Source organism: Trichomonas vaginalis, chromosome V (genome assembly GCF_026262505.1).
Source record: "Trichomonas vaginalis G3 chromosome V, whole genome shotgun sequence".
In the NCBI taxonomy this organism is placed as follows: Eukaryota; Parabasalia; order Trichomonadida; family Trichomonadidae; genus Trichomonas; species Trichomonas vaginalis.
The window spans coordinates 7,001,306-7,022,299 of NC_067207.1; the positions used below are offsets into that span (position 1 = coordinate 7,001,306).

General features: G+C 33.4%; 9 protein-coding genes and 1 pseudogene across 10 annotated transcripts, besides 4 other annotated features; 4 read left to right on the plus strand and 6 right to left on the minus strand.

Annotated features, from left to right (window-relative positions):
• Positions 1-387: 387 nt before the first annotated feature.
• On the minus strand, positions 388-3,360 carry TVAGG3_0292030 (protein of unknown function, DUF4106 family; the record flags this gene model as incomplete). The annotated part of the gene is made up of 1 exon (XM_051229155.1): positions 388-3,360. A coding segment is annotated over one exon (2,973 nt), but the record flags the coding sequence as incomplete, so codon positions are not given.
• Positions 3,361-3,666: 306 nt separating this feature from the next.
• Positions 3,667-5,094, plus strand: TVAGG3_0292040 (attachment subunit-related family; the record flags this gene model as incomplete). The annotated part of the gene is made up of 1 exon (XM_051229156.1): positions 3,667-5,094. One exon carries the CDS (start codon positions 3,667-3,669, stop codon positions 5,092-5,094), a length of 1,428 nt encoding a protein of 475 aa, XP_051098886.1.
• Positions 5,095-6,641: 1,547 nt separating this feature from the next.
• Positions 6,642-6,669: a terminal%2Cinverted (terminal inverted repeat of Mariner transposon ID:TVAGG3_0292050).
• Positions 6,642-7,944: a mobile genetic element.
• TVAGG3_0292060 lies at positions 6,722-7,848 on the minus strand (annotated as a pseudogene). Its single transcript has one exon. A coding segment is annotated over exon 1 (1,127 nt).
• Positions 7,917-7,944: a terminal%2Cinverted (terminal inverted repeat of Mariner transposon ID:TVAGG3_0292050).
• Positions 7,945-8,689: 745 nt separating this feature from the next.
• TVAGG3_0292070 (protein phosphatase regulator protein) lies at positions 8,690-10,260 on the minus strand (the record flags this gene model as incomplete). The annotated part of the gene is made up of 1 exon (XM_001583862.1): positions 8,729-10,126. One exon carries the CDS (start codon positions 10,124-10,126, stop codon positions 8,729-8,731), a length of 1,398 nt encoding a protein of 465 aa, XP_001583912.1.
• Positions 10,261-10,763: 503 nt separating this feature from the next.
• Positions 10,764-12,073, plus strand: TVAGG3_0292080 (fringe-like family; the record flags this gene model as incomplete). The annotated part of the gene is made up of 1 exon (XM_001583861.1): positions 10,839-12,029. One exon carries the CDS (start codon positions 10,839-10,841, stop codon positions 12,027-12,029), a length of 1,191 nt encoding a protein of 396 aa, XP_001583911.1.
• Positions 12,074-12,280: 207 nt separating this feature from the next.
• TVAGG3_0292090 (small nuclear ribonucleoprotein G family) lies at positions 12,281-12,526 on the plus strand (the record flags this gene model as incomplete). The annotated part of the gene is made up of 1 exon (XM_001583860.1): positions 12,281-12,526. One exon carries the CDS (start codon positions 12,281-12,283, stop codon positions 12,524-12,526), a length of 246 nt encoding a protein of 81 aa, XP_001583910.1.
• Positions 12,527-13,840: 1,314 nt separating this feature from the next.
• Positions 13,841-15,628, minus strand: TVAGG3_0292100 (experimental autoimmune prostatitis antigen 2-related family; the record flags this gene model as incomplete). Its single annotated transcript, XM_001583859.1, has 1 exon — positions 13,841-15,628. One exon carries the CDS (start codon positions 15,626-15,628, stop codon positions 13,841-13,843), a length of 1,788 nt encoding a protein of 595 aa, XP_001583909.1.
• A 918-nt stretch (positions 15,629-16,546) lies between these two features.
• Positions 16,547-18,511, minus strand: TVAGG3_0292110 (uncharacterized protein; the record flags this gene model as incomplete). Its single annotated transcript, XM_001583858.1, has 1 exon — positions 16,547-18,511. One exon carries the CDS (start codon positions 18,509-18,511, stop codon positions 16,547-16,549), a length of 1,965 nt encoding a protein of 654 aa, XP_001583908.1.
• A 29-nt stretch (positions 18,512-18,540) lies between these two features.
• Positions 18,541-19,128, plus strand: TVAGG3_0292120 (putative DNA-binding domain family; the record flags this gene model as incomplete). The annotated part of the gene is made up of 1 exon (XM_001583857.1): positions 18,541-19,128. One exon carries the CDS (start codon positions 18,541-18,543, stop codon positions 19,126-19,128), a length of 588 nt encoding a protein of 195 aa, XP_001583907.1.
• A 246-nt stretch (positions 19,129-19,374) lies between these two features.
• TVAGG3_0292130 (small Rab GTPase RabX13) lies at positions 19,375-20,073 on the minus strand (the record flags this gene model as incomplete). The annotated part of the gene is made up of 1 exon (XM_001583856.1): positions 19,482-20,066. One exon carries the CDS (start codon positions 20,064-20,066, stop codon positions 19,482-19,484), a length of 585 nt encoding a protein of 194 aa, XP_001583906.1.
• A 235-nt stretch (positions 20,074-20,308) lies between these two features.
• Positions 20,309-20,826: a mobile genetic element.
• Positions 20,827-20,994: the final 168 nt, after the last annotated feature.

Below are 20,994 nucleotides of genomic sequence, written 5' to 3' on the forward strand. Positions count from 1 at the left end.
GAACTATTTCTGACCTTCTAATGGCATTGTCGCATTCGTTATACCATTCGGAAACATTTCCGTTCATGGCATCCAAAACTGTTGGCGTTATATTCTGAGCGGCGTACATTTCATATGAGTAAAAATATAGAATAGTTGGATTTATATGTCATAATAGAACCCACTCCGACCAAGCTTTACTTTCTTCCTGACTGAGTTTTTAACTCTTCTTTTTCCTTCATTGCCCTCTGCTTGAAGTTGTTGCATCTTTGCATTATGTTCATCTAGTATGTTGCAAATTTCCCATGTCCTTTTTGCCTTTTGGCTCTGGTCGCCCATCTCAGGTAACCTATATCCTAGAAAGAGTTTGTCATAGTCTGTATTTGAGTCTTCGCGTATTGTTTGCATGACTCTTTCCTGAGTTTCAGGTTCAAGCTCTTCAAACAGTGCCTGTCCATATGGAATAAGCTCGTTTCCAAATATATGTTTTTGTAGCCATTCTGGTTTTCTTTCCATGTTACCAACAATATCTTTTGTGAATGGGAAAGCTTTTACCCAATCTTTCAGTCTTTCGTCATTTATTTCTGTAGTTGGTTTTATTTTGTCAAGGAACATGTTTTTCAATACTAACATTTCATTTGGTACTGTCCATTTGAGTTTTCTTAAATATTCATCCCTTCTCGGTTCATTGTCTGCAAAGTAAGTTTTTATGACATTTTGTAAACTTTCGTTTGCAAGGTCATGTACAATAGGTTCTCTTCCTTCTCTCTCCCTAACTTTCTTTCTAAACTCTTCACCAAATATACCATCTCTATGGTTCTGTGTAGTTCTTTGAGATAAATGTTCTAGAACGTCAGGTGTTATATTTCCATCAGCCATGTTCATTTCATACTGGTCCAAAATATCTGCATCTTTCATATCTTTCAATGGCATTAAAGCCGCGCTGAAAATACCAGCTATATCTCGTTCACCATTCGCTTCCATTGCGTCTACAACTTCTTGGAATTGAGGTTGTAAGTTTATGAACCACCTATCCGAATTAGCTTTATGACCCCATCTCATTGTAGTTCCATCGTCTGCAGAAACAAAAGTAGGTTTGTTTCCATATTGGCTAGGTTCTGAATGAACTTTAAACAATGTTTCATTTCTATATGTTTTCTTGAAATTTAACCTTTTATCTTCACCGAGTTCATCCGAAGATTGAACGTTAAATGCTCGTAAGTAAAAAGGGTTGTTGTATTTGTGTACATTTTTTTTCAGTACTTCCATTCTATGCTGAATATTTTCATCTGGTGTTGGAGTCTTTTGTATGTCGGCAAACATTTTTCGATATTCTTCTACTATGTCAGCCGAATCTTTCTTAGACTCTTGGAAAGATTCCATATTCACCTCATGCTCTTGTTGAGGGTCAAGATTTTTCGGCTGTTCCAAATCTTCATCTAGTTCTGTGAAGTTAGTTTCCAAAGGAGTGACTTGTTCGTTTCCTTCAGGCTCTTCTAGCTGTTGTTGCTGAACTATTTCTTCCATGTCTGGTTGTATCTGAACTTCTTCCTGTGGAGTTTCTTGTACCTCATCTGCTGGCATTTCATATATTCCGAGACCGTTTTCAACAATTTCCCTATCTACGTCATCCGCATTCATAAGCTTTTGTTCTTTCGTTCCGTCTCTATTTTTTACGCGTTTCATGACGAAAGTTGTATTGTCATTTAGCTCTGACATCAAATATCTCGGAGTAAATTCGTTCATGTCATTTGGATGATATGCTATTAAATCATATCCCTTAGCGAGCTTGTATTTTCCAGGTTTGAAATTATATCCCATTTGGTGCTGAGTCATAAAGCTAAATAGGTTCGGGTCAGTATTTCCATCCTTGAACTTTCCAATAGCTTCTTTATATCTGTCACTAAAGTCAATAGTATCTGGGAAACCACACTCTTCTTTAAGCATTTTTAAGAATTCTTGGTTTCCTTGTTCTCTACTTCTTTTATGTCCTTGCTCTGTTTGTGGTTGTTGTGCTGGTTGTGGAGGTGGTTGCTGTGCTGGTTGTTGTTGTTGTGCTGGATTTTGAACTGTTGGTTGTTGTGCAGGGTTTTGAACTGTTGGTTGTTGTGTTGGTTTTGGTGCATGCCTGTGTCTGTGTCCATGTGACGATGTAAATGTTCTAGGTAGTCCTGGTGCAGGTGCTTCTCTTGGAGGGTTTGGTGGTATATAAGTTCCACCAGCTGGCACATATGTTCCATCTGCAGCGTAATGTCCTACCTGACTTTTCGTTCTTAAGAAAGCATTTACTAGGTCTGTTTTGGTCTGTTGTAACTCTTTTTCTTGACTTTTCACAACAGTTGCTCTAACGGCGTCATAGGCACTTTGAACTGCCTGTCTCGTTGCTGCATCTGTTATTTTCGTCATATTTTGTGCTACTTCTTTTAACTCGTTGTCGAAACCTTCAGACTTCAGTTTCTTTCCAGATGAGAAGTCGTTCACTTGTTTCACCTTACTATGAAGAGCTTCGAAGGCGTTCTTAAAGTCAGCATTTGTTAAAGCTTCATTTGAACTGTCTTCATCCGCTTGTATTTTTGTCCTTATTGACCCTATGAGTTGGGCTGCTTTAGCGTTGGCTTGGGCATCTAACCAGTCATTGTTGGCTTTTATATATTCTGCGCTTTTCATTGCCTTTTGCATAGCCGCGTCGTTATTTTTACTTTCTTGTGCTAAGTTTTCATACTGTACGGTTTGGTTTTGCAACTGTAAAAGTTTTTCTGCCTTTACATTTGCTTCAACTTCTTTTTTATACTCATCGCTATCCATATATGTCTTCAGGGCTTTTTGTTTTATTTCTTCATCTTTCAGTACTTTATATTGAGTAGTATGGTTTTTCAAATTTATGACATCTTGTTCCATTTTTGCTACTTCTGCTGCTTTTTCTGACACTTTTTTCGCATATTCCTCTGTACTTAGTTCTTTCAGTTGTTCTTCTTTCTTCTTTTTCTCTACGTTTAACTCATTGAGTTTCTTTGTGTGTCTGTCATATTCTAGTTTCTTTTCGTTTTCACTTATTTGTTTCTGTATGTCTATGTTTGACTTTTTGACATCTGTTATTTGATTTTTGAGTGAACTCAAATTCATTTGACTTTGAGGGTTATAAGCTGTTCCGTCTGCAGCTCCACCATAGCCTGCCATTTTCGCTAAAAGTGCCGCTCTTAAACCTCCACTCTGTGCACCAATAACTCGGTTTAAAAGCATAGGGTTGCTTGACATTTGTTGCAACATAGTGGGGTCATTCAGCATTTGTTGTTGCAACTGTTGTTGTGGTGTCAGTTTTACTATTGGATGTTTCAATGCTCTCTTCCTCTTACGTATATTCTTACGTAGCTTACGTGGCATTTTAAGTGAAGTTAAAAAGCGGTTTTTGACAGATGTTTATATGACACTTTTTGTTCAGCACAAAAAACTACTCGGTCAACAGCGACGACTCTCAAAAACCGTTGTGTAAAAAGTTTTACCGTTGGACAAAAAAGTATATATAGAAAACAAAAAACGTTTATAGTTCATTCAATATTTGAGATGGAACGGTTTTCCAACGGTAACTATTAAATAAAATAAAAAAATAGAGGGGGTCTCCGTTGACGAAAACGGTTTATTTTAAACTTTTCTATGAGTAGTCCGAAAAAAACAGTTTATTTTTGTCTAATGGAAGGAAGAAAAAGTGTCGCAAACAATTCGTCGACTACCTCTGCAGTTAAAGTTCCTACAACTTATGTCTCACCATTCTCAAAACCCTTACAACCTCCTATAATACCAAAGCAACTTCCTCATACAATTGCAAACAATTCGTCGACTACCTCTGCAGTTAAAGTTCCTACAACTTATGTCTCACCATTCTCAAAACCCTTACAACCTCCTATAATACCAAAGCAACTTCCTCATACAATTGCAAACAATTCGTCGACTACCTCTGCAGTTAAAGTTCCTACAACTTATGTCTCACCATTCTCAAAACCCTTACGACCTCCTATAATACCAAAGCAACTTCCTCATACAATTGCAAACAAATTGTCCAACAATTTGAGTTCTTCTTCTCAAAACACAACAGATACAGCTCAGCCAACAGGTCAAGCAACAACAACTATCGGAACAGAAGCATTTTCAGAAGAAGTTCATACCAATCAGACTCCAATCGAACATACAGAAACACAACCACCCGAAAATACAGAAACACATCCAATCGAACATACAGAAACACATTCTGCAATGACCACTAGGTCGCAAACACGATATCTCGCCTTTTGCAAACAATTTAAGTCTCAAATTCAAGACACACAAGATAGCGACACTCCTCTTTCAGAGAAAGTTCGTAGAAAATACGCAAAGCAAAGGTTAGAATTGTTAGATAAGTTAAATGAACAGTGGGGTTCAGAAGACAATCGAGATTATAACGAGATGTTTCAAGCTGTCATGGATGCCATTCAGCCTCTTGAAAACGAAATCAAAGACCCTGGCGTACTTGTTGACATGTTTGCTTCATATTTACCCGTTACTGCCAATCTCATAGCGTTGCAAGCTATTGACCAGTTCATTCACTTGTTTCCAAAGAACTTGCAGAAGCATTTACAAGAAGTTAAAGTTGCTGAATTTGTCCGTTTATATCCAAATTCATACAATTATTTGGAAGAATTGAATGAACATGGTGAAAGGTCATTCTATTTATATTTCTACACAAAAGACAACCAGTCAAAACGACTATACTGCATTGAACCTATGCCTCAATTCGTAGACAATTTCCACGTTATAACAACTGTTGCTTTAGATATTCCTGCCAGAGTTCCATATGGAGGAACAGTAACTATCTCAAGCTTTCCCAAGGGCTATAAAGGAAAGCCTCTCACAATTGCAAAATTCACACACAGCAGTTGCCAATTTGTTCAAGATGTCGAGTTCCATTTCCTCAACAATACGACTTTCATCATAGAGACTCCTCAAGAAGGTATATACAAAGTTTTCATTGCAGGATTTGTTGATCCCAATGGCGAAGAAGAAGAAGTCGAAGAAATCCTCACCTCAGAGAGCGAAGAAGAAGAAAATTTCCAAGACATTCAAGATTCAGAATATACCGAATAAAAAAACAATTTAAGACTAAAAATTTAATTTTATTATAATATTTTATTTTTTTCATCTGGTCTTTGTCTCATTCCTCCTCTAGTTTCTTAGGGGCTAGAGGGCACGAAGTGCCTGGAAGCCCCACTACCTTTTTTTTTTTTTTTTTTTTTTTTTACATAGTATTTTCCTTCTAATGAATTTGGTGAATATTTGTATATGGCAAACGGTAACTATGCCCTTTTTAAAAATTATTCAAGTTCGATCAAGAAAATCTTATTGAATTAGACATTCCTGTTGTTGTTGTGTTATTTTATATCTAAAAACTTAATCAAAATGCATAATTTATATCCGAAATCTTTGTGATCAATGTTTTTCCACAGATACAATATAGCATTTATTTTCCCCAATGATTTTTAAATAGTAAAATTGAAATGTGTCCTTATAAAAAAATTATTAAGGGTGTACACTGGTAAAAAAAATGGGCCGGTTTACACCCTTAATGTCCAATCAAGACACTCACCCAAATAAATACAGTGAATTGCGAAGTATGTGCAAATACTACATCGATTCATATAATGCATTGTATCAGCTGAAAACTGAAAATGAAGAAGAAATAAACAAGATTTACAAAATGCTCAAAACAGAATTGATTGATTCAAAGAAACGTCTTCCTCATACTATTATAATTGACATTTTATACATTATTCCGTTTAATAATCGCTATACAAAGGCTTATTTTTCTCTCGCCAAACTCATATATGATAATTATCAAATAAGCGAAGAAATCAATGTTCCATTAACTTTTGAATACCTATTTTATAAAGAATATGAAATTAAATTAAACAAATCTGACAATTTCGGAACAATTAAATTAGAAAATATCGATATTCATACAGAAGATACAATTTACAGAGCAATTATGTATAATGACCTTGAAAGATTCATATACTTCACTGAAAGAGATGAATTTGATAAAGATCAAAAACTTAAAAGCAAATTATATCCAGTTTATTATTTTGGATATTCATTACTTGAATTATGTTGTTACCATGGAGCAGTTGATTGTTTCAAGTTATTAAGAACGAAATTTAACTCAGAAATAACTCAAAAATGTCTTCAATTATCGTTTTTAGGAGGAAATCAAGAGATCATGAGTGAATGTTTGAAATATCAACAACCAAATAAATATTGCATGGAATATGCAATCATTTCACACAACATTGATTTTGTTACATTCTTGATGAATGAATTTAATATTAAGATCAAATTAAAACGTTGTGTATGGTTTAACAATCTTGATGCATTTTTAGTTTATTACGATCAAACTAATGATGTTCAAGATTGTTTTGTTTATTCAATAAGATTCGGAATCCTATCCCTTTGTGAATACTTCCTTTTGCATGGTGCAAATATCAATGATAAAGGTATATTGCAGGAATCTCCTCTTCATTATGCAACAACTTATAATCGAAAAGAAATTGCCGAACTTCTTATTTCACATGGGGCATGTATCAATCAAAAAGATTACTTTCAAAGAACCCCTATTCATGTTGCAGCAGAAAATAATATAGGGTGTCCAAAGGTGTGTTTAGCACAAACCTGAATACTGCGAATAAAAATAAACAAGTTACATATATATAAAGTTTATTTAAATATAATCACCATTGGATTCAATCACGCGTTCGCAGCGATCGATCCAGGCTTCAAAGACACGCTTTAAATCATCATGAGAAAATTGCTCAAATTGCTCTCTTACAAAATTTTCAAGATCATCTGGACTCGCGAATTCGCGTCCTTCAGCTCTCTTTTTTAGCGTGCCGAATAAATAAAAGTCAGAGGGTGCAATATCAGGTGAATAAATTGGGTTTGGAACAACTTTGACATTGTTTTCCAACAAGTAATTCATTACCTTATGACTTTTGTGAACTCTTGAATTATCAAAATGAATTGCAAACTTTTGTTTTTGTTGTTTGGATTTCTCAAACTCATCAGAATTGATAATTTGAGTAAGAACATTGTCAATTAGATACTGAGCATTCATCGTATTAGGTTTTTGATGAATATCAATTGCGATGATGTCATTCACGCCCCAAAAAACCGACAACATCATCATTGGTGTGTCAATTTTTTTCTTCGGGAATGTTTGCGGATTTTCATCCTTCGGGATCCACATGATTTTGGCTTCTGTTGCATATTGAAACCAAGACTCGTCCCCTGTTACTAAAAAGCGAAACTTCTTGGATTGATACGCACCCAATATAGAGAGGAGCTCTTTCGAAGATTGGACTCTAGATTTTTTTTGAACTGAATTAAGGTTGTGCGGAACCCAACGTGTATACGCTAGTTTGTAGTTCAAATAATTGTGCAGATAATAACTGACTGTTGTACGTGGTATCTTTGTCATCTCCTCTATCCTTCTGAGTGATGCTCTTGGGTCTTCATCTAGCGCTTGAAGAATTGCTTTGATTTTTCTTTGATCCGGCGATTTTTTGTCAATTTTTATGATGGGCGCCTTTTTGTTCATGAAGTGATACATCCTAACATGATACGTTACAGTGGAATAGCTAGGAGCATCCATACCGAAGCATTTTACCAATGTCTCGTAGATTTTTTACAGTCTTTGCATTTTTTTGCAAGAGCGAGGATGTTTTCTTTATGATTCATTAAAAAAATGAAAAAAATCCCGCCAAAATTTCCCGCGAAACCGCCTCTTGTCTCAAAATTCATTTTATATCTCGGCATGGCGCCAAAATACAACTTACTCATCATATACATATATTCATATTTTTTATTATATATTTATAATCAGCATATATCTCCTTTAATAGTCTCATATAGAGCGCTGTGCTAAACGCACCTTTGGACACCCTATAGCAAAGAAACGGCCGAAATTCTTCTTTCACATGGTGCAAATATCAATGAAAAAGATAAAGATGAGGAAACTGCTCTTCATATAGCTGCAAAATTTAATAGTAAAGAAACGGCCGAACTTCTTATTTCACATGGTGCAAATATCAATGAAAAAGAAAAAAATGGAGAGACTCCTCTTCATCATACAGCATATAAAAATAATAAAGAAATCGCCGAACTTCTTATTTCACATGGTGCAAATATCAACGAAAAAGATAAAAATGGAGAGACTCCTCTTCATCATACAGCATATAAAAATAATAAAGAAATCGCCGAACTTCTTATTTCACATGGTGCAAATATCAATGAAAAAGATAAAAATGGAAAAGCATACATTATGAGCTGGGCATTCACAAATTTGAAAATTTCCATTAAACACAGTGACACATTTTCTACAATTTGTATAGTCAAAACAAAAATGAGAGTATACACACTTGTCTATAAAAGATGCTTATTGTTTAATGATAATCTTTTTTTTTGATGCTGTGATCTTCAAAATAAATGTCGGTGCTACGATCTTTTTAACATTCTGAGTACTTGTGTGCCCAGAATGAAAGCTTGAGAAATTTGAAACTTCGTTTACATCAAGATTTGCATGATGCATAAAATTAAATTGTTTAGCAATAAACATTTACTGACGATGAGAATTATAAATGTTTAGATTGTTTTGGGATTATAGAGGCTGAAAAAAAAAGAAGATAATTAATTCATAGTAATATTAAAACAATTTATAATAAAAAACAAATTATAGTGTATCATCTATCCTCCAATTGTTTAATGAATCGTCATTAGTTTTGGCTATATCTGCAATTGAGCTCCAAATTGCTTTTGTGTCCTTTGTCGGAGGAATTTCCTTGGCTTGTTTTGATCGCTCGAACGTTGTCAACTTGGAGCGAAGTTGTGAAGCCAATTCTCTTGCATCGTTTTTCCATATATCGATTGCAGACTTCACAGCCGGCAAAAGATACTGAACAACGAGCTGTGGAACATTCTTAAACGCTTGTAAGAACTGTTCGTTATTGCAATAAATGATCGCATTAACGCATGTAGCAACATGAGGTGAAGAAATTACATTTGCGAAAGATTGAAGTATCAGAGGTGCAGAAGCTTGAAAAACTCCTTCAGGAAGATATGGTAGAATGTTGGTCAGTTGATTTAAAAACGTATTTATCTTTTTCGGATTAGCTTTCGGCCAATGCATGTATAAATATTTCAAACACCAGAATGTTGTTGCTGGATCTTGTATCTGAAAGAACAAAGAGAGCTCTGATAAAGCTTGTTCAAAATTGTAAGCGTAAGGCGTCGAATAAAGCGGATAAAAAACAGTTCTGAATGTTAAGAATGCGGATTGTTTCATTGGTGGTTGAAGAGATGTGTAATAAGAGAAAAATAATCGTAATATTGGAGCAATCGAAGAATATTGGTTGACATTATCGTAATAAGCTATTATCTGATCAGTCATATAATGCAGTATATCATGTCTTTGTCCAATATATGATTCAATAATTAATTTTATTGTTTCCTCGAATTGCTGTTGCTCTTCTAAGACTGGAGTATCGAGAGAATTCACCAAGGACTTGCATAGACTCGATGTCAGTAGAGAAGTAAACGTACTATGGTCGAGCATTAATGCTCGTAAAAGTTGATGACAGATTTTGAGGTGTTCCTGGTTAGTGATTCGATACATAATCTTTACCTCTGAGAATTCGTTTCGGTCTTGAAGTCTGATGGAGTTTCGGAAGATATGTGAAGTGCAAAGTTGAAATATGGAGATAAAAATGTCATTTGAAACGCCATGTCTGTATATAGGATCGTTCATCAATTTTAGTATATTCGATAATGTTTCTGTTTTCTTTTTGATTTCTGGATCTTCAACTTCATCTTGAAAAAAGACAAGTTGAACGAGTTCGTATTTTGTATTCATATCAATTCTCTGAAGTAGAGGATTGAGATCGACTAAAATATGTGCATGAGGAGTTAAAGGAGGTAATTTTGTGGGTAAAATTGAAGTATTTTTTGTAAAACTTGTGAAATTTCTTACTCCTGGTGTTGCCACAGTATTTTCTGCTGGCTTACCAAGTGGTATTACAATTGGTGGTGGCTTTGGAGTCACATTTTTTGGTCTAATAATTTGAGGAATCATAGGTGAAATTGGAATAGATCGCCGATCTCCGCCTGTGTGTGAGTTGATCTTAAATCCACTTATCTGATGTTAGAAATAAAATTATACGTTCTTCTTTCTCATAGTTTAATTTTCTCAAATAAAAATTGAAAAAAATTGAATGGGTCTAAAATGGTTCATCCAGAATTATGTATTAATTATTGCATGTGCGAAACATAATATACTTCGGGTCATACAAAATAATTTCAAAGGATTCAAAAGTATAATCATCATTTAAAAATGAATAATGTACCGTAATAATGATAGACATGGTAATCGATCATTGAAATTTGTCACTTTTATTCGGGTCTAAAAGTTATTCTCTGTGAGCTATTATACTTGTATATATATTTTGATTATATGTAAAGAAAGGACGATTGAATTCTTATGAAAAGCATGTAAATATTTGAATTAAAATAATATTATCATAGATAGATTATAATAGATATGTCATATATAAAAATTTGATTTTGGGCTAGCATGTATCAAATATTGAAATCAAAAAAAGAAATTAATAAGGATAAGGCTTTCACTCTAGGTATTTAAGATAACTTAGTGCTCCAGTCCCTAAATTATTGATTATTCAGTATATCCTTATTACTTTTTTCAAAGATATCTTTTTAGATCATTCAAACATATGTTAATCCAACTACTTTTAGTGCATATTTCAAGTGAAGAAGCTGAAAACATTACAATGCATGACTTCGCTTTTGGAATATGGACTGGAAAAAAAATGATAAAATCTAGAATTTTGCCTTTGGCAAAAACATGGTTAAAATTTGTTCCTTCTATCGACATTTATTCAGATTATCTCGATATGGATGATGTTTATGAAGTATTAAATAGTTCCAATCACTTAAATATCACATTTCATACGATTCCAACTTTTGCTCATCATTTGGTTGGTACAAATTTTGATAATGTGTGGAATCATGCACAATCTCGCCATCTAATTGCATTTTCAGATTTATATCGCAGATATCCGAACAAAAAATGGTACTTTTTAGGAGACGATGATACATTTCTCTTTCCTAACGGTATCATTAAAAACTTAAAAGATTTTAACTATACAGAACAGCGAATTCTCGGTCATCAATTTGCAATCTTCCCTTCTCTTATTAAATTTTACCAATCGAATCAATCCAATTATTACTTTTGCCAAGGTGGTGCAGGGTTCTTTGTTTCTCAAGCAATGATGAAATTCCTTGGTCCTCGAATCTTAAATTGCTCAAAGTACTACGAAGCATTTAATTTCGTAAGTGATATTAGAATTAGTGCTTGTATCGACTTCTATTCAACGATAAATAATATTTCAACAAATTATTCGAATTATATTGATCAAATTGGGCTAATTAACGGCGATCTCCCAGAAAAATCGACATCAAAAGGCTCTCCTGATAATCAGCCAATATCTTATCATCACTCTGTTGATAAAATTACTGAATTAATTTGGAATTCCTCATTTTCAACTTGGACTTACAAAAATGGAACAGATGTCTTTGTTGAATGGACTCATGTTTTCGGTTCTCATATTACTACTGAAATTGCTTACGAAGGCAATTTTATGGATATTATCTGGGGATACATGATATATGCTCCATACGGAAACAATTATTATTCAGAGACACCTCCAGAGCCTGTATTTTCCTCAAATGAAAGTGAAATTCCTTATAAATATATTCAAAATTTCCAGAATAACATAACTTTTGAATATATTTGTGATGATAATTTGAAACATGGAAGTGTTGTTTTCGATCATTTCCTTGGAGAAGGAAAAGAAGGCACTTCTTTCAGAGTTCATTGTGATCCTCCAAAACCATACATGCACAACTTTCCAAATGGTTCACCACTATCTTTATTACATGAAGATCAAAGTGATCTTTAGGAAAATCTTTATATATTTGTTTGTTTGTAAAATTTTTTATTTGATTTGTTTTATTTTTCTTTAGCAAATCGATAGTTCGTTTGTATTATCATTAAACCTTTCGTTTATTTTATGTTAAGTGATATATGTTAAATTAATGAGAAAATTAAAGCAAATCATACTCAGAGATCGCTAAATCAACAAACTCTGTTAAAGTGTTATATATGATACCAAGAGAATAGTAATAAAATGTCATGATTGTTTTCATTATTATGAGTGTCCAAATGACTCAAGCACAACCTCCATATCCTGAATTAAAAGGGCACTTACAAAAACAAGTTAAGATTATGTTAAACAAAGATAGAGAAGTTTCTGGTATTCTAACAGGATTTGATCACTTTATGAATCTTACAATCAGAGATGCACAAATCAAAACGCCTTACGACAAAGCACCCGTATTTTGTAACTCGTGTGTTATCAGAGGAACTATGATTTTATCGGTAGAAACCTTGAATTGACAAAATTTCAATAATAATTTCAAATTTTTCATTACATTTCACTATCAAGTACAAGACCTCTTAGTTTTTATCCTATAGACATCTTATGAATAGTAAGAAATTTGTTAATCTCGTTCACTTACTTCATTGATTTCAAATTTTGATATTTTCCAAGTTGATAATAATCATGTTTTTCTTCTGATGTAACGACTAATGATGATGAAAAGACTTTAATCGAAGAAATTCATGAAAAGCAATTATTGTCCAAAAAAAAAAGAACAAACTACCGGAAATAAAAGCGCAAGATTTCCGATTTGTTTCGTACCAAGAAGTATGATTAACTTCATGGTGCCGAAATTTTAAAAGTGTACTTTATGAATTTAATTTTTTAATGAAACACTTACATTGATAATCCCATATAGATTTAGAAAAAAATAAGTTTACAGGATTTATTTTTCAAATTTTAATTGATGAACATATAAATAAGTCTTCTTCCTGTGAAAACAAAACTAGCTTTCCTTGTCTCATCATTAAATCTTTCAAACGAGTTTAAATTGTGATTAAAATACAAAAATGATGTTCACAGAATATTGCTTGAATATAGAATGGAATAGAAATATATAGATATCATCTATTCTTAATTTATAATTTTCAGATCCAAAAATAAATATTCTTGGTATCTTGATAGGTGATGACATGGTGATCATGTGTTGTAGTAATGGCTTCAGGATATACAAAAAATAGCATAACTCTCATGTTTGCTTACAAGATCTTTAGAGAATAGTAGTTGGTGAAGACTATCTTGATAATGATCGCATACTATTTACAACAGATCGTAGTGTTCATGTTATCCTGCGATTACCATGTGAGATCATCTACGGAAATCCCTCAACCGGAATATTTGCTTTCGCAGGAAGTCGAAATACTCTTTTGTCTGTCACATTTCCGCCGGGTTCTATGCTTAAAACAATTGGTGAACTTGCATTCAATGGTTGTTCAAAACTTTCTTCGATTAATTTCACTAACTGTGAATTCCTAATGGAAATCAAAGGTTATGCCTTTAATGGTTGTAAACAATTAACAGAAATTATACATCCTAAAAATCTGAATGAACTGGCAGGTGGAGTTTTACAAGGCACTGGAATTACTTATTTAAATATTCCGAATTCAGTGACTCGCATCGGACACTATTGTTGTGCTTATTGTGGACAATTACGCACAGTAAATATTGAGCCAGAATCGCAATTAGTTTACATTGGGAATGTGGCATTTGAAGGCGCACGAATATCAAAAATCTTCATCCCGAAGCTCGTTTCAAGTGTAGAAATTAGGTCACTAATGCCTATAGGAGAAATTGTTGTTGATCCAGAAAATCAACACTTCACATCTGATGATGGTATATTGAGCTGTTCCAATTTCTTCGAATGTTCCTTGTCCTGGAATGACTCTCTTGAATGTGAAGGTGTGCATTTCATCTCTTGTCTTCTTGAACTGTTCGAAATCAAACAAATATGGTTCGCGAGCAGGAATTCTAAATGGCTTTGCAGTCTCAAATTCTTCACCATCATAAACATAACCTGTCTGATAAATAATTGAAACTGGGTGGAACTCTTTGAATCCCCATGAATCAAGAAGAGAATCAGCAGTTGCTGTAACAGAAGCTGTGTAATTGTACAGATTAGGCCATGTCTTGAAATATGGCCTCATATCTCTCTTTGCAATATAAGAAATTGTCAACATAAACTGGCTAACAAAAGAACCATTTCGTGCAAAGTATTTTCCATCTCTTGTTGAACGGATAATTTTACGTTGACGATCTGGGCCAAACCAATACAAATGAAGACCGTACCAATACAATAAATCTTTTGCATTGACATTACCAGCTTGGTGTGCTGTATTTGCCCAATCTCCAGACATGGCAATGCTTCCCCAAAAATTAATCATTCTTGTGGCATCAATTTCTGTCATTAAAGACATAGAAATAAGATTCAATACATTATTTGAAACTTCACCCCATGCACCAAATTCCCAACCATTCTGGAAGTGATGTGCATATTCATGGAGTTGGCCCCAGCATCCCCATTTTGCATAATCATAGTTTGTCCACTCTCTTTGCCAACCTATTGGCTCATAAACTTGGTTACCGCCTGTAAGGGCAACAGCTGTACCCACTCTGACGAATCTATCAACTGTTGTACGAAGAGGTGTTCTAACTCTTCCGTCAGATCTTCTTGGAACTGCAGATACTTCACTGCATGAATATAAAACACGGGAAACACTTCTCCAGAAGGCCATAGCATCGTTAAGTTTGACATAACTCCTGACAAATTTGCTTGGGACAGCCACGAAACCTGCGCCGTAATCAAGGGATAGTATTGGACCAGGATATTTGGAAACTTCTTCTTCCCATTCTTCATCTGTAGTTACACCATATATGAAATATGGACTCCTGATTGCGCCTGTAACATTGACATCTACACCTGCATTAAACGTATCTAAGGAGACTGCAAATTCAATTGTGCCGCCGTATGGCCACATGAATTGAGTAACAGTACCTCTAAGACTGAATTCACACCTTGTTCCGCCAAGTCTGACAGCATGGCTTGCTGCAGGATCAACATGTCTATTAATTATAAAAGTTATTTTGCCAACGGCTTTTGGAGGTATCTCCATTGTAATAAGTTCACCTGGTGGTGCATATAAGCCGGTTGGATAATAAGAGTCACGCCTTGAATTAAGGAATACTCTCGCTTTATACCTGGTTGAGGTATTAATAACAGCGTCATCACCGAAGAATTGTTTTGAACCAGCTGGATGGTAATATAGTTCTTCTTCGTCTACTCTTTCAGCCCATTTGCAGAAATCTCTTTGAATTCCGCTGGTTTCGTTATTAAGTTGCTGATCCGTGCAAGTCTTGCCATGATCTGGCCAAACATATTGATTTTCTTCAATTGGAGGATCAGAATATCCTTTTGCGCTAATTGGTTTTGGATCTTTGGATTTTGGAACTTCATTTAGGATAATAATAGAGTCTGTCTCTTGTGCCTGAACTGTATCAGTTCCTGTGTATCCAAAAATTGAAGGTGTATAAGATATAGCTGATAAAACAAAGAAGCAAAGCATACTTATGAATTAAGTTTGAATGAATATTCAGAAAATTTAATACACAATGAATTTTATTTTACAAATCAATAGAAATGTGTATGTTGTGGGCATTCATTTGGTATGATTTTTAATTTTTGAATTTTTGAATTTTTATTGTAAATACAACAATATTTCTATAATAATTAAAAATAATTTCACTTCAACCAATTAACTTTGAATGAATTCAAAATTTAATTGAATTAATCTCCGATAACAATGTTTAATGCTAATGATATGTATTATAAATTTCATGAGTAAAAATAAAAAAGTCACTTTTCAATGCATAAATTCTCTATCCTCCAAAATGTTATTGATGATACTTAGGCTTTTATTCTCTATTGAATGATTACTGACCTAATCGAATTACAAAATATAAAAACAAAAAGTTAATATTCTATATTGTTTCAGTCAAATTTCGATTTCATTGTTCCATATTATTGAAGTTTATATTTCAGCTGATTTCTTGTGCAATTCATGTCTTTGAAACTATCTTTAAGAAGGATATGAGCATCTTTTGATGGTGTCTTGGGTTAATTTTTGATTGGCTTTTTGTATGGTGTGTGCTCCTCTTATAACATGAACTACTTCCAGAACTAAGTATGTGGCTTCAACATGAACTAACGTTTGTTATTGGTAATAATAAAGAAGTTAATATGCTTGAAGTTCATACATAATTGAGCAAATTACATATTGATTCTCTGTATATTATTAAAGATGTGAAATGCTAATAACTGATTTCGAAAAAAACATAGATATCTTTAATATTCTGAAACAAAATCTATTTATGATTATATTCACGATGCAAAACCATCAGAATAACTAAATATGAAACAAATATAGTTAAAATACAGATTTTATTTCTATAAAATAATATATAAACAAAAAAATAATTTAAATTTAAGTCTTTTTCATCTTCATCATGGACCTTAAATCCCTGAACTGCTGAATTTCTTCATCAGCCTTTTGTTTTCTTGCTTCGTATTCTCTCTGCTTCCTTCCAACTTCTTGTTCTAGTTCCTCAAGTTGATTCATATCTGGTGCTTCAAGAGAATTGAGTTCTTTCTGGACATTATCCTTTTCTGTCTTGATGCGAGAGTAAATAGAGCGTTTTTCTGTGAATAAAGATAAATCTTCATCAAGAATTTTTTGTAGTCTCTGCATTTCTTCGTCTAATCTCTTGATTTCATCATCACTAACTTCTAATTCAACATCTTCTATCGAGTTAAGTTGGTAATCAACAAGTTTGAGGCGTTTTCTGATTTCAATAATTTCTTTTTCAAGAAATTCAACATTCTGTTGGGAGGGATTCAAGTATTGGCAGACTGTATTTGTAATCATTGGTATATTTACAGGTTTGACGTTAATGACTTGCGAATCTTGAGAATGCGAAGGAATTGGAAGTTGAGATTCATCAGGGAAGTCAATGGAAATGATATCACTAAGCATTGCATTGAATTTGTTTATCTGATCCGCATTGGAAGGCTCAATTTCAATAATTTCCGGCTGTTCAAGTTCATGGAAAATTTCAGTGTCACTTTTTTCAATAATTTCCTTCAGAGGATTTGAAAGATCCGGAGAAATTTTCTCTACTTGTGTTAATAATGCATCAACAGCTCTATTATCGATTGGCTCTAGTGTTAGCGTTTCTTTTTCGAGATCATCGCTATTTATATCTTGATTTGTTGGAATTGTTGGGACATTAGACATAGTATCAATCATATCTCTTGGTAATTTTTGTAAACTCTGAAGTTCTACTGATAATTTGGCTAAATCTGGACTTGCTTGAGTAAATCTGTCAACAATCGGTTCTGTGATCTTCACATCTGGTATACTGAGATTCTGTTGTACTGTAGCTATGCAATCATTGAATAATGTTGGTTTTGGAAGAGAATTTGTCAAATTTGTCAAAAGGTCTGTATATTCGTTAAGAAATGCTGTAGAAGAGTCGGCATGCTGTTGTATTTGCGGAATAGTGATTGGATATACGTCAACTTCTTCTTCACTGTCGGAAATTGAAAGTAATTCATTATCTGCGAATTTTCTGGATTGATTTTGTCGTAAATTGTAATTATTTGATAAGTCAATTATTTTCTGCAGAGAATTGATCTGTTGATTGTAAATTTGCTGATTTTCGTTTAATAACACGTTTCTTTTTTCGATTTCTTTCTCAACTTGCTCTATTACTTCTGGTGTATGATTTACTGATGAGCGATGCACATGATGTGATGTTTCTAGAAGTGATGGATCTTGTGGAATTGAAATTCTTTCAGACATTGGCTGTTTTGGTACAATCTCTGGTTCTAAACTGATTTTCTGTACAAAATCTTCTACTTCTATCGATAAATCATCAACCGGATCCCATTGACCAGAAATTCTTTTTAAAATTTCAATTTCATTTTGTAAAGTCTTCTGTTGAGCTTTAACACTCACAAGTTCCTTTTTCATTTCATCAATATTTACTGGCTCGCACTCAAAATCTAAGTTCTTATAAAACTGGTTTATTGAGGAAGATATAAGATCACGGTCTTCTTGTGATAATTCAAATTGTGATCTACCCGATTTCCTCTTTGTATCTGTAATAACATTCTGAATTAACTGATTTAACATTGAATTTTGTTTTTGTAAAAACTCTTTTCGATGATTTAGTTCGTTAACTTGATCTCTGTATTGTTTTGATTCACTTTCTATTCCTTCAAACTGATCTGTGAGTCTCTGAAGCGTCATTTTTTTATTAAATATCTGATTTTTCACGTACTCACTATTTTGTATTTCATTTCTCAAGCGCTGCTCTGCATCTTTAGCCTCACGACATATTGCGCGTATACCTTTGTCCGCTTTATCCGCTTTGTGAGGGTTGAACATGCGTTTCGGGTGTCACTTTTCATTGCATTATGGCAACTAAAGACAAAACTGAAGCATTTCGTCAATTTTTACGCCAGCATAACATTGGAGAGCCATCTCCTGCAATTCCAGAAGATGTTGGAAAGCATCTTCAAGGTGTTCCTTTCGAAGAAGATCTCGTTAAAGTACCAGATATTGAGCAATTTCCATTACCAACAATTGAAAAACATCCAAAGTTGAGTCAGGATGAAATGAAAAAGATGCTTACTCAAGCACAAATCGAAAGTGTTCTATTTTCACAAAACGAGGAAGAGGAAGTTAACGAATCAAGTACTCTTGCAACAATTGATACCCCTAATCAATATTCGTCTGCTGGACATTTTATTTCAGTCAAAAGAGCTTTAAGTACCTCATATGCAATGAAATCAGAACAGATGGGCCTTCCAACACCAGTTGTTTGCTGCAAAGAATTATCATGCACAAATGCTGCTGTTCCTACATTTGATTACTGCATTAATCACTTATCTAAAGATCCAAGATTCAAATCACAGAAATTTGTTAAAAAATGCGCAAAACCAGGTTGCTCACGCTTAGCTTACGAGGATAAGGAATTCTGCTTTAATCATTTGACACATTAATTTGTATAAATTGTTATATTTTTGATCAACATTTTTAACACTATTTCATATATATAAACAAGCTATTACACATTAACTTTAACCTATTAAAAATAATGCCAATTTCAAATTTTTGATCAAAATATTGAATATTCAATTAGATTACGATCAGATTATTAATGGCATATGTAATAGTTCATATTTCATTATGATTAGAATAATTTATTTTGAAAAAAAGTTATAATTTTATAAAAAATTTGAAGTTATTGAGCACTAGTTGTGTAAATGACTTTTACTTAAATAGAGGATATTAAGTAAAGAAAGGAATTTATTTTCCAGAAAAATAAATATATATAAAATAATCTAGATAGAAATTAGCAGCATCCGCCAGACTGATTCTCTTTGTTTTGAACTTGTGGTTTTGATTTCTCCATAACAGAAAGTTTTCCAGATTTAACAAGTTCTGTGAATACTGATTTAAACATTTCTTTAACACCTTCGCCTGTTTTAGCAGAAGCCAAAAATAGCTGGGCTCCATTTCTATAAGCAAATGGTTGAGCTTCTTCGCGAAGTCCATTTGCATCTGTAGTTGCGATATCTATTTTATTTCCTACGATAAAGAGAAGTGGCTGGTCTGTATGGCGTTTAAAATCTGTTATCCATTGTTGAAGTCCTTCAAGAGAATCTGGGTTTGTAGTGTCGTATACAGCTATACCGGCGGAAGCATTACGATAGTAAATAGGTCCAAGGCTTCTATATTTTTCCTGACCAGCTGTATCCCAAATCTGCATAATTACTTTTTGATTATTTACTTCTTCTTCATATGTATGAAAAACGGCGCCAACTGTGTTTTTTTGTTGCTTTTCGTATGAGTTGCGAACAAATCTATGTATAAGTGATGTTTTTCCGACTTGTGAATCACCAATTAAAACAACGCGATGCGTGATTGGATCATTCATTTTTTTTCGAATTGTTCATGTCAGTTTTTTTATCATAATTCTGAACATACGAAAGGTTATTAAAACTTCCCAAAGATCCGTATCTGCTAATTGCATGCATTTTTTTCACATGTAAGTTAAAAAAAGTGGATCGGATTTGTAATTAAATTTCAAAAAAATGTAATTGGTACACAGAAATGTTTTGCTAACCAGGTAGCTTGCATACAAATCAAAATGCAAGAATCATGTTGATTTCTTCTTAAGGGAGGCTTCCGACCAGAAAGCCCTCTCAATTTTTTGTGATGTTTACACCAAAAGTGAGATTCGTTAAGCGTTTTTCTCGTTGAATATTGAGTTTCCCGGATTTTAAGTTATTCATAAAGCTTCTCTATATTATACCCTATCTACTGAATGATTATTTTTGAAAAATCTCTTAAATTGACCTGCACTGAATTTTTTAGGGAAAATTCGAAATTTTATAGGCGTTTTCTGTAACGTTTTTTCACGGAATAAAATCCGAAAAATAATTTTTTGAAGAATCATTTGGGTAGAATACTTATCGAAAATTATATTTATTATAATTTTGGTCGATAAAAATAAGCGGATTCAAAGCTGGCAAAAACCCTTTCGGCAATTTGTGGACGATTCCGAACCCCCTCATTTTTGAAATTTAATAAGAAAAATAGAATCTTTATTAAATATAGATTTTAAAAAACTTGGTTATAAATTACGAAATTTTCTCACTTGGGCTAAAAAGTGACAATTTGGTCGGAAGCCACCCTTAAACTCAGCATCATTTGTAAAATTTTATCAAAATTAGGGTTAATATTGAAATTCGGCCAATGATCTCATGTTAGTTACTTTAATTTAGATGAATGAATATTGATCGGAAAGTTTACAATCGATTATTCCATAGATTTTTTTGAAAAATTTATTAAATTTATCTTAA